At 39.6% G+C, this 13,495-nt stretch overlaps 1 protein-coding gene across 21 annotated transcripts in view; it reads right to left on the reverse strand.

The window, feature by feature from the left end:
* SETD5 (SET domain containing 5) overlaps positions 1–13,495 on the reverse strand; it is an 80,195-nt gene that overhangs the window by 6,517 nt on the left and 60,183 nt on the right. For 15 of the 21 annotated variants that reach the window (XM_017501579.2, XM_017501574.2, XM_037728874.1 and 12 more), the window contains 3 exons: positions 7,134–7,381; positions 3,616–3,672; positions 1,236–1,706 (listed from right to left, as the gene is read on the reverse strand). In XM_017501579.2, the coding sequence (XP_017357068.1) occupies positions 1,236–1,706; positions 3,616–3,672; positions 7,134–7,381 (776 nt within the window). The remainder of the gene's footprint in view (positions 1–1,235; positions 1,707–3,615; positions 3,673–7,133; positions 7,382–13,495) is intronic. The other 6 variants (XM_037728882.1, XM_037728880.1, XM_037728886.1 and 3 more) reach the window with 1 other exon arrangement.

Consider the following 13,495-nt stretch of genomic DNA (forward strand, 5'->3'; position numbering starts at 1 on the left):
ACGGGGTTTCACCATGTTGACCAGGATGGTCTCGATCTCTTGACCTCGTGATCCACCCGCCTCGGCCTCCCACAGTGCTGGGATTACAGGCTTGAGCCACTGTGCCCGGCCACCAATTACTATCTTATTCCAAATTATCTGCCAACATTTCCTCCTCCTTCTGCCCCCTTCGGGCTCTCATTTTGCTGTCCAAATGTAACAGAAATATAAATTGTAAGACAGTTTTGCATATGCCTTTTCTATACATAATTTTGGAAAGTTAATAAATTCTGGTAATGAATATCATTGTGATGAAAATATAAAAAAAACACTATGTTTCATTTTAATGAGGATACTACAGATGTTTGCCATTACATGGGACTGTCCCCTACACAGGACATTCAGCATCCCTGGTCCTGCTCAATAAATGCAAGTCACTGTGACAATTCAAAACACTCCTACACATTTTCAAACACCCATGGTTGAGAACCACTTATGCAAAAGCACATTTTTGGCTTTGTGACTTCTATATCAGGTGTTACTTACAAGTGGAGTCCTAACCCATAGCCTGGCCCGGCCCAGCCCAGCACTCTCTGTACTTTCCTCTTGACTATCTCAGTCTTCCACCTGATAGGACAACATCCAACTGTTTGTAGCACACTGCATACCGGCTGCCCACACAATGGAGGGGCCACCTATTTACCTGATCTACTCCCTCTGCAGTAACATACCTCACCCGCATTTGTTGCTTGGCTGACTCCTACTGTTTGAGATTCAGCTAAATCTGCCACCTCTCACTCCAGCCTTCTCTCTCAAGCTGGGTAGTATCCTGGCCCTTCCATTTACTAGCTGTGTGACCATGGGAAAGTTACTCAACTTGCCTTAGCTTCCTCTTGTGCAAAATGGAAAACTGCCTATCTTATCGGATTACTGTGAGGATAAAACACATTTAAAGAGCTTAACACAGTGCCTAGAACTTGGGACACACTAAGTAATAGGTAAAATTTCTTTTTCACTGCTCTAAACTCACAATTGCCTAGCAAGTATATGGGACATACAGGCATTTACATTTGCTGAATATTTACAACACTCATCAAATTGTACTAAAATAGCCTGTCTTTCACTGGATATGGCAGAGGCTATGTCTCACTTGTCTGAAAGCAGTGTGGAACACACAGCAGAAACTTAGTGAATATTTACTGAATTAATTGGTTATCATTCTTGAAAAGTTCACCAATATAACACGAAACACTTACTTTTTTCCTCTGTGGTGGGTTCTGGGGAGCAGATGGGACTCCTTCACAGGCTCTTTCACCACCAGGTGACAAGGATCCACGAGAGAGGTCTTTCATTAAGCCATGTTCATATCTGCTGGAAAATCCTTCTGCAGGGGAACAATATCCCCCATCCAAATGTAAAGGCTTCCTATCCCCTACTAGAGGAGACCCTCGATACAGTCCATCTGCTCGAGGCATAGCGTTCAAAGGGGAGTAGGCATACATCAAGTTGAATTCTGTCCGAAATGCCTGGTCTGAGTTTCTCATGAGGGTCTGATGTCCATCTCCACTTCTGCTTGGGAAACCAGTCTCAGAAGTGGGTCCAATGGAAGGATGAGGAGCCAGGTCAGAATGACCTGAGTTGAGCAGGGAAGGTCTATCAGCACAGCTGTTAGTGTTGGAGTCAAGGTATCCTACTTTTGCCAAATCCAGGTCTTTTCGGTGACAAAGCTGAAAGAATAAAAATCAACGGAGACATGGGGTAGGGGAGAAAGGAAAAAGTCAAAGGGCAGAAAGGAGGGGAAGAAGGACATAGGTGAACAGGGAAAGATAAGAGGGATAGAAGTAGAGCGAAAAAGCCATTATATTCTGTAAATGTAGCAACAGAATACACGCAGCAACAGTGTACATTGGCCAGAGTACTACAGAATCCCGGCCTTTCCCAAATTGCTTTCAAGTCTTTCTGGATGGGAAATACTGGGAAAGTTAGAATTAGGTAATTGGCTAAATGTGACTATTTTGACTGCTTAGTCTTTCATCAGGTTGCTGAGTAACCTTGTATTACACTAAGGGACAAGTGGTATAATTAGGAATTTACCTTTGCCCCATGCACACTACAAAGATGAGACTGGTGTCTTAAGATAACTGGCGTCTGGGTTTATTCATTTCTAAATTAATATTGATGGAAGGTTGGGGGAGGGAAAAAGGTGGAGGAAAGGAGAAGGTAAGTATTTAAGTTACTGGTTCAGTAAAGGAGGATGGCATTAAAGACATCAACCAACCAGTTCTTGACTCACTTTCACTGTTAAAGAAGGTATGTTTCTCATACAACTTTCTGGCCACTCAATTCTTCTTTCTTTATCCTCTAATGTATGTCAATATACCACAAAACCACTAATGCTCATCACTGCAGATTATGAAATGCTGAAATGTACCAAAAATAAACTCCACCTACTATTTGGTTATCATAACCTCCAAACTTCCAATAAATAAATACTAGGTCAACTACAGCTAACCGTCTACAAAGAATGGTACCAGAAAACCAGATACCATACCATATCAGTCTCCAAATTATGCTATCTTAGAATCTTTAACAACTGGAAGAGACAGCATTACTTTTCTAACAAGCTGGAGTCAAAACACCAAGAAAATCTCTAGTATATTAGTGGAATACAACCTTTTTCAGTTTCACATTGACCTTTAAACTACTACTGTTTCAGAATTTGGTAAATTGTCACTGAATTATGCCCTAATTTTTTATTGGAAGGTGGTGGGGTTACAGTTCAGTTCAGTATTTCTGAGACTCAAACTTTCCCTTCAAGAGAAAAAAGGTCCCATGTATTAATAGATTCAGAGTTAATCATTACCACACTCAAAAACTTATAATAAAAACGCTAACACTAAAATCTGAATCTGACATATCCACAGCAGCAGGGTTTGTGAGAAAAGCATTCTACTGATATCCTAAGAGGTAACACTTGTACAGCAACCATATCCTAGCCATTGCAGAATGGTGACCTGTGACACAAAGCCAGGGACTCACTTCGTTTCCATGTGTATCCAGTAAGGAGCTACAGAGAAAATGTAGAAAAGCTGAAAGATAGAATAACTTTCCCTTCCTAAAGAGGCTGCTTAATCTATCAACCAAAGACCAAAACATCTGGTTTACAGAGCTGTCAAATTAACCTTAGAACAAGGCGTAAGTCAACACCCAACTCAAAAACAGGCTTACAAACTTGACTCAACGTTCCTTATTTATTAACAGACCTTATTCATTACCCTTTCTTTAACAAGGCTCCTGCCACATATCAGCATCTTGACTTCTAGATTCTATTCTTTAATAGAACTTCAGCCACCCCCTCCCCCAAAACAATAAAAACCAACCCACCACACACACACACACACACACACACACACACACACACACACACGGCTACTTCATTTTCCTCCATCTACATTGACAGTCCTGTGTAGTCACAGTCACACAGGAAGACTCATTCAACTTACTGTGACTAAGCGGCCGCCCTCCAGCCCATCACCCCACTCATTCAGATCCCCGGCCCTCCCCATACTCTCAGGAACACATTCATGAACACTCACTCTCAGCCTCCAAGTGTGATTGAGATGGTGTGATAACTACCTCGGGTGACAGGGACTCGGGCCTATGCGCAGGGGAACTCTCAGGGGAGGATATGTTCTAGAGGAGGGAAAAGCATCTTGTTATTCATCTACTCGAAGTCAAGAAGCAAAACAAAACAAACAAAAAATAAAAGCAAGCATAGATGTTAGCCACAACTTTTTTGCGGGGGGCGGGGGGGGGAATTGAATAAGAATGCATAGGGGAAATGTTTAACTGCAGAACTCATCTCAATGGACAGAATGACTTGTTAAAATGCTTCCTGGTGTCTTTGAAAGCATTTAAGGATAAATTGGTTATAATGTTTCATGCTATAAGTAAACATCTCAAGCACATATCAGGAAAGAGTTAGATTGGTGAAGGTTTGGTGTTATACTTCTTTGTATTTTAGATGAGAGTTTAGCAACCTTTAGTATTTGCTACTGAGGGGGCACCCTACCCCTTATTCCTCATTAGATGGACCTTGTTCCTTCACCCAATGTCTCTTCTACTTGTCACGTTTCTTTATTCTCTTATATGCCTCAGGCCCCCACCCCTGCTATTCAGGGGGAGATGTTAGTGTGCTGGGGGCTGACATGGTTAGAGAGATGGCCAGTTCTTCCTGAATGACAGTTACAGGAAACATGATTGATGGAATCCCTAGCTCACAGGTTAGAGCTGGTTCTTTGCGTAGTCTAATTAGACCTGAGCACCCCTATTAATCTTATTTTGTAAAATCCAGTGTACTTTTGGCAACACAGCAGACAAAAAATGTATATGTATACTTAAGTTCCTGCATCCTACAGAGGACTCTACCTTGGGACTTTCAGCTGAGGCAGAACTCCAATAACAGAGACTGAGCAGTGAGTGCTTAATGGAAAGATGTAAATGGGAACATGTATGGAGAGTGATGGTGGTAGTGTGACAAGGACGCAGGAGTGCTAGGGCTGATGTAAGGAAAGGGTGCCTAATGTGGATAACTGTGGCCTAGGTGGTAGGTGTACGCTGAGGTAGTGGGAAACTGAGGCTGCTTCAGCAAAGCAGGGTTTCGGCTATAAATTTTCCTTGGCATGGAAAGTGGGTGGTGCACAACTGTGTGTGAAATAGAAAGTAGAGTATGGCTCTCAGGGCAAGAAAAGAAGGGGAGAATTATCCTGGTGGAAAGGAGAGGCTAACTAAGCTTGCCCTCCCAATGTTGCTTTCATTCTTCTTTCTAGATGCTTTCCCCTCCTGAAGATCTTGTTCTCTTCCACCACTTATCTTCTTCCCTTAGCACTTAAAACTTCTTACTATTTTCCTGAATGCTTTTCCCCTTTTCAAAAATACCCTTCCCCAAACTAAGCTGATAAGGTGTGTGTGTGTTTTTTTTTTTTTTTTTTTTTTTTTTTTTGAGAGTCTTGCTCTGTTGCCTAGGCTGGAATGTAGTCGCGCAATATTGGCTCACTGCAACCTCCCAGGTTCAAGCAATTCCCGTGCCTTGGCCTCCCGAGTAGCTGGGATTACAGGTGTGTCCCACTGCACCTGGCCTAAGCTGGTCTTTTAATTTATTTATTTTTAGAGACAGGATCTCACTGTTGCCCAGGGTGGCATGTAGGGACACAATAATGGCTCACTGCAGCCTTCAACTCCTGGTCTTAAGTGATCTCCCTGCTTCAGCCTCTCAAATGGCTGGGACTACAGGTGTATGCGAGTACACCTGGCTAATTTTTGTATTTTATTTTTGGAGAAATGTGGTCTATGTTACCCAGGATGGTCTCAAACTCCTGGCCTCAAGCAATCCTCCTGCCTCAGTCTCCCAAAGCACTGTGATTACAGGTATGAGACCAGCCTAAGCTGGTCTTTATATATGACACCTTTTTGATATTTCACAATGTGTCAAGCCTTTGATACAAATAAGGCTCCCCACCTCTCTGTACTAGAAAACACAGAAAAGAGTATGGCCATTAAAATGGTGATTAGAATGGGTTAGGGTGGTTAAAATCTGTTCTATTATTGACGAGAAATGTTATATTTCCTTAGTGAAAATGCAAGTGGAACCATGCTTGGACCTTTTACTATTTAGTATTTTCCTTACCTCCTAATATTTTAACATTATGCTTGGACTGTATCATTAAAATGATTACCAATTTAAAAAAATAATCTTATATTTGCAGTGTTTAATAGTTATCCCAAATACTAGAAGGGATAAGGAATGCACTGGGTACTTAACCTGCTTGTTTTGGAAAGTGACTTACCTTCTAATTTTCATAATTCCACATTTATAATAAAACCTGTATTGATAAAGTATGAAACTCTATTCCTACAATCTTATGCCCTCCAGGGAGAATTCTTCTATGATACCTTACTATACAGCTCTAGGTGCAACTGCAAAGTCAACTGCAAGTAGATAAAGTTAGAAAGGCCTTAGTCAGCTGCTTTATTATCTGGCTGAAAGAATGTCACAAAGATCTGGTAAAGAGTAATTTCCCTAGAAAACTCATTATGTAACCAGGAGGTGTTTTCCCTCACCAAGAAAGAGGTCTGCTCCAAAAGCAGAGGTCTAGGGTAAGACAGAGTATAGTTTTGCTTTCAATGTTGCTAGCTATCCCTTTCTGATTTACTCATATAAAAATCCAAGTATTATGAATCCTCACGTTTCCAAAAGCTGAGTAGGAAAGATAAGATTGGTTAGAACCTTCACCTTTCTCAAAAAACACATCTGGAGAAGTGCAAGCAAGGGGGCAGAGTGTGTTTAGTGGTCAGAACAGATTTTTCTGAGAAGAGACAGTGTCTATTTTAATTACGAATCAAAGTAACATGCAATAGATGAAGTGTTTTAAAAAAGTATAAATGGACTGTATTCAAACCTGCTGTCACCCAAACCTGAACGCTAAAGTGATTCAAAATTACTTTTTGAAATAGGTGAGACAGACAGAAAATTTCTAACTTAATCCAACAGTGAAGGTAATACATGAACACATGTTGCTAGTCTCTTGTTTACTTCTCATTCCTAAGACATTATAACAAAGAGGGAAAGTAACCTGGAGTGGAAAAAATCCGCATTCACCATAAGCCATACTCCAATGTTTTCTAAATCTCTGTTCACGAAGGTCACAATGAAAATACCTAACAACCTGGGAAAGACACTTCACTTATTTAAAGGCCTAGAAACAATCAATCAATATCATCTGTGCTCTAAGGCTGGTGTTACTAACAGATACTATAGGCAGCTAGAGGCCTATTTTGATCAAAGTATACAGTAAAGATAAAGATGGAGATCTAGCATGCTTACTACCTAAAATTATGGAGACTGATGGATTGCATGCAAAAGATACATGAATGGGATTTGTGGTAGCACCGTGCCTATTCTAGGAAGTACAGGGGCTGCCAAGATGAGAGGCTACCAGTTAACAGGCCACAATGACCCTGAGATTTCCCATTCTCTTGCTGAGATGGGGAAGGAAGATAGTAAAGAAACATCTGGAAAGGTATTATATTTGAAATGAGAAGGTACAAGTGATGATTTTCATATCCAGCACTCCCGACAACCAAACCCAAATCACCTCAAACTGCAGAGGAGTGTTGCAGCGACTAGCAGTAGTAAGAGATGTGACTGGTGAAAACATGAGGCTGTATCCATTTCGACACTCCTCTTCTCCTGGGTGTGATGAGCCAGGTGTGGCTAGCTGGGGGCTCTTTGAGCCTGAATTGGGAGGGGGTGGTGTGACTGGAGACAGAGGCCGAAGTAATTTGGTGACATTCTGCTCCATCATATAGCGAGACTTCCATTTCTTTAATGGGCTCAACAAGTCTGTGAAACACAAAGCTTGGATGAGAGTTTGAAACCACAGATTAATGGAAGGCTTTATAGTAAAGCCATTAATCTGCAATCTACAATGGCTCTTAACTGTTTTCTGCCTCATCCCATTAAGTTATCGCCTACAATCAAACCAAAATCCCAAAGAAACTCTTTAATTACCACACTTAAAATAATTCCAAAATATTCTATCTCCCAAACTCCAGATAAATCTAACGATTCTAGTGACTGATCCCTAGAGCTAATTTAATTTCTACCAGTGCAAAATATAAATTTCTTTCATTTATTTATTTATGAGACGGAGTCTTGCTCTGTCGCCAAGGCTGGAGTGCAGCAGCGTGATCTTCTCGGCTCACTGCAAATTTTGCCTCCTAGGTTCAAGCAATTCTCCTGCTTCAGCCTCCTAAGTAGCTGGGATTATAGGCACGCACCACCATACCCGACTAATTTTTGAATTTTTAGTAGAGATAGGGTTTGGCCATGTTGGCCAGGCTGGTCTTGAACTCCTGACTTCAGGTGATCTGCCTGCCCTGGCCTCCCAAATTGCTGGGATTATAGGCATGAGCCACTACTAAATTCATTTCACACTGAGTTTCTGAAAATCTTCAGTTTCCGTTACTTTGTCAAAGTTACCCTCTACTAAACTCTTATATCACCAACTAAAGGTACTGGGATGCTAAATCCAAACTCCTTTCACCATTTCCCATATATTTGTGTCCCTTTTCAGTAGCTCTTCCTGTAATGTTCTTATATGATTCCCTGATCTGTATCCAGCTCCTTTTCTACCTACAAAGCGTGAAATGATTTCTAGAAAAACTTCTTCAAACCATTAAAAAATTAGGCTCATACTCTTTTTGACTAGAGTAATCCTATTTTCTGTAATTCTTAGATCCACTTAAAAAGCAAGTTACTATACTAAATATTTTAGTGACCATTCAGGCCAAAGCACCTTTCTCACTTGAGTCTCAGAATAAAAATATAGTTTTATTTATTTACAGTTAAAAAGATTTATTTATTTAATGCCTACGATTACTGAACTCGGTATGAAGGGAAAAATGGTCATCACACATTCTATTCTCCTGCCTCAGCCTCCCGAGCAGCTGAGACTACAGGCACTCACCACCTCGCCCAGCTAATTTTTGTATGTTTAGTAGAGACGGGGTTTCACCATGTTGGCCAGGATGGTCTCAATCTCTTGACCTTATGATCCACCTGTCTCAGCCTCCCAAAGTGCTGAGATTACAGGCATGGGCCACCGCTCCCAGCCTGATCACCTTTCTTGATCATACTAATATGCTGTCTATTTCTTTTTTTTTTGTCGTCATTGTTGAGAAGTTTCCTCCCTCTGTCACTCAGGCTAGAGCGCAGTGGCACAGTCTCAGCTCACTGCAACCTCTGCCTCCTGGGTTCAAGTGATTGTTGTGCCTCCACCTGCTGAGTAGCTAGAACTACAGGCATGCATCACTATGCCTGGCCAATTTTTTTTGTGTAGTAGAGACAGGGTTTGCCATACTGGCCAAGCTGGTCTCAAACTCCTGGCCTCAAGTGATCTGCCTGCCTCAGCCTCCCAAAGTGCTGGGATTACAGGTGTGAGCCACCACACTTGGCCCACTTTCTGTTTCTTACAGACTTTAAGCCTCTTTTTTTTTTCCCTTAAGACGGACTCTTGTTCTGTCACTCAGGCTGCAGTGCACTGGCATGATCTTAGCTCACTGCAGCCTCTGCCTCCCAGGTTCAAGCGATTCTCCTACCTCAGCCTCCCAAGTAGCTGGAATTATAGGAACCTGGCATCATGCCTGGCTAATTTTTATATTTTTAGCAGAGACAGGGTTTCACCACGTTGGCCTGGCTGGTCTTGAATTCCTGACCTCAAGTGATTCACCCACCTGGGCCTTCCAAAGTGCTGGGATTATAGGCTTAGGCCATCGCACCCGGCCACATCTATCTATAATACTCTTAATCAATAGGTTAAAGTATATCCCCAAGACTTGGTGGATGGAAGGAGTGACATTTATTCCTGTGCTTCAAGGAAAATATTTGGGTCAGGAAGATTAATCTGGAAGCAATAGGCAGTATGAGACTGGTAACTAGAAAACCATCTGGAGTTTATACAGTAGTTAGCAAAAGAGTATGAGGCACTAAACTAGGGTAGGAGATGTCTGAAGAGAGAAGAATAAATGCAAAAAAATGTTGAAGATGTATGTTTTTCCTTTCTGATGTCTCAGAATTTTTAATATGCCTAGGCTGGAAGTATATTTTCATTTTCCTTTTGTTCCAGATACTAAATTTTCTTTCCTCCTTTTAAGAAGTGCCTAGATATAAAACGCAAACAAACATGTAATTCATGGCTTATATTCAGAATAACTTTTATATATTTAATATTTCAAGGGTCTTAAAAAATGGAATCTTTCAGACAATCTCTGTACTGCTAAGTCCAACACTGTAACTACTAAAGTAAGTTACATTATGAAATTAGTTGTAGAAAAAAGTTGTAAGATATAGGTGAAAACTGTCACCTGCAAATCAATGTACATGGCATTCATTCAACATACATATACTGAGTACTTATTATGCTACTGTATTCAACAAGAGACCTAATGTCTGCCCTTAAGAAGTTTAAAGGCCAGGCCGGGCGCGGTGGCTCACGCCTATAATCCCAGCACTTTGGGAGGCCGAGGCGGGTGGATCATGAGGTCAAGAGATCGAGACCGTCCTGGTCAACATGGTGAAACCCCGTCTCTACCAAAAATACAAAAATTAGCTGGGCATGGTGGTGCACGCCTGTAGTCCCAGCTACTCGGGAGGCTGAGGCAGGAGAATTGCTTGAACCCAGGAGGCGGAGGTTGCGGTGAGCCGAGATCGCGCCATTGCACTCCAGCCTGGGTAACATGAGCGAAACTCCGTCTCAAAAAAAAAAAAAAAAAAAAAAAAAAAAAGAAGTTTAAAGGCCAAAGAAGGGCAGTCATTTGCCTACTTTTTCTTTTCCCTGCATATACAGTTTCTAAATTTTAGGTGGTCAAATCGATCCATCCTTTATTATTGTTTTTAACCTTTACTCAAAAAAAATGACCAAGGTTATATAAACATATGCACAACTGGAAAATCACAGACAAATAAACACATGCTAATATCCTACCAAATTTTTATCCAGACATTGCTTCACTGACTCTTGCCTTACCCACCCTACTCAATAATTACTTTCACTCAGAAATACATGGTTAAGATTTTTTTATGACAATGAATAGAAATCTACAGTTCAGGTTTAATGGCTGCAGACTCAAAATTATTATCAAAATTTAACCAGTTTAAGTATTTTTCATTTTTTGCTATTAGAACAAATGGCTACATGTAGGATTATTAAATCAAAAGAATATCTACATATGTGTACTAATGTTATATTTAGTCCTGTGAGAACTGCCGGCTCATGTTCTTCAGCCTGCATTCTACCAGGGTGTTGGGGTCTTTTTCTTCATCTGTAAGGGTCTTTAAATACTAAGAATGTTGACCCTTTGTCAATAAAATTACAAATGTATTTTTTCAGTTTACCGACTGCCTTTCAATTTTATTTACATGTTTTGTTTCTATTTAGTCAAATGGACCATTTTATTTTCTGCCTCCGATATAATGTTTTTATTAACCCATGCTGAGACTGTAAAAATGCCAGGCTATTTTCCTTTCATCTCCATGTTTAATTTTAATTTACATTTTAATTTTAAAAAGCCGTATTTTATTTCACATTGATAAACTGCCATAAAAAAAGAAAAAAGAACATACTCAAGTATGGGGTAGCAATTAATCCATCCTTTTCCTATAACAAATTGCTAGCACCTTCTTCCAAAATCTTCTGTAATTGCAAAATAATTGTAATTTCCCCATTAATTTGAAATATTTTATTTATCTTATTAGATTCTTACGTATGCTGGGTTTATATTCCGAATGTTTATTTCTGAATGTTATTCTTTCCACTTATTGTCGAATATGGAATCAACGCCAGCATACTAAAATTGTTAGGGCAATTCCAGTTATTCTATTCTAGTTTCCCAAAATACTTTAGGTATTCTAGCAACGAACTGTAGAAATCATTCAACGACCATGCCGACACTATTAAAGAAAAAAAAGGTTAGGATTTTGATTGGCGTTACATGAAGTTCAGGAGTAATTTGAGAAGCATTCTTACTCAGGAACATGGCATAATCTTTGTTATTCACATCTTTTGTCCTTCTTCATCTAGATATACCACATGTCTAATTAGGTTTACTCTCCAGAGTTCTTTGGATTTTTTACTATTATGAATAGGACGTATCTCTCCCTTTGTTATCTAAATGTTATTAACATTTTAAAACTTTACATATTTATTTTTTATCTAGCTACCTTATTAATCTCTACCAGCTTTCCAGATAATTCTCTAGGTGGATGACAGTATTTGTACATTGTAACAACACTAAGTGCCCTCTTTACCAATACTTGTATCTCTTACGTTGCTTTTTTTTGGGGTGGTAACTGCTTTGGCTAAGGACTGGACTATGTTAAATAATAATGGTAATAAGGGATAATTCGAGAACTGATTTTAAGGTTTAACTAGTTTTCATGATGCATGACAAACTGGCAATTTTTCAGCTAGATTGTTAAAAAAATCTTAAGTATGTTATTTTACCATTAAATTGATACATCCTTACATGCCTAGAAGGAACCTCAGTCATAGTATATATTTTTAAAATATTCTTACAAATTCAAGGTGCTAGCTAAGATCACAAATCTTATTCAAAAGTGGTACTATGCTATTTTTGGAGGTAGAGGGAGTTAATTTGATAAAATGAATCAAGAATAAAATTTTTAATAAATAGTATATGATATTCCATTACAGGTATGTACACAAGCAGATAAAATTACAAATTCTACCATTTTCGGGGTTGGAATTCAGGTTATTTTTAACCTATAGTTTTGGCAATTGTTAGTAACTAAGTATTATTCTAATAACCAATTCATTCAACTTATGAAGTGTTGAACAAATTGGGCTATGAAGTTTTGTCTCACCCACCATGTTCACCTGACCTCTTGACAACCAACTTTTTGCAGGGAAAGCAGTTCCACAAAATACAGAAAACATTTTGCAAGAGTTTGTCGAATCCTGAAGCATGGATTTTTATGCTACAGGAACAAACAAACTTACTTCTCATTGGCAAAAATGTGTTGACTGTAGTGGTTCCTATTTTGATTAATAAAGATGTGCTTGAGTCTAGTTACAGTGATTTAAAATTAACGGTCCAAAACTGCAATTACTTTAGACCAACCTGAGATATAAATTTTGGTTTCTCTGTCTGTTTCTATAGGAAAGATACCAAGAAGAGCAAATGAACAACTACTAAGTTAAGGAGTATGAATATTTTTAATGTATATGATAAATCTTACCAAATTGCTAGCAGGGATATTACTGTCCTGTCAGTTTTACTGCAAATCCTTTCCCCCATTTATTAATCCTCTAATAATTCAGAGACAATATAGACACAGAAACATGGTTAACATAGTTTGAATTATTTATTATTATTTTTAGAGATACTTGTCTTGCTATCATTCAGACTGGAATACAGTGGCACTATCACAGCTCAAGGCAGCCTCAAATTCCTGGGCGCAAGCCATCCTCCTACATCAGCCTCACTAAGGGTACAGGCAACACAATACCATGCCTGGCTAATTTTTATTTTTTGTAGAGATGGGGGTCTCTCTACATTGCCCAGGCTGGCCTCAAATTCCTGGCCTCAAGTGATCCTCCTACCCTGGCATCCCAAAGAGCTAGAGTTGCAGGTTAGAGTCACCATGCCAGGCCCAAGTTTGAAGTAAAAAATATATATATATATTTGAATGCACCTAGAATTTTCTTTGGCAAAGGACTTAGTCCTTTTAAAGAAAGGGTCTTGCTGTGTTGCCCAGGCTGAACTTCAACTCCTGGGCTTGAGTGATCCTCCTACCTCAGTCTCCCAAGTAGTTGAGAGTTACAGGTACCTGTCACTATGTCCGGCTAGAATCTAATTCTTTTCCAATCTCCTCAGTTAGTAAAAATTCCAGGACAATTTACCAACTTTTACATTTATATTCAGGCCTGTTCTATTT

This window comes from Cebus imitator, unplaced genomic scaffold, assembly GCF_001604975.1.
Source record: "Cebus imitator isolate Cc_AM_T3 unplaced genomic scaffold, Cebus_imitator-1.0 Scaffold281, whole genome shotgun sequence".
NCBI classification, from domain to species: Eukaryota; Metazoa; Chordata; class Mammalia; order Primates; family Cebidae; genus Cebus; species Cebus imitator.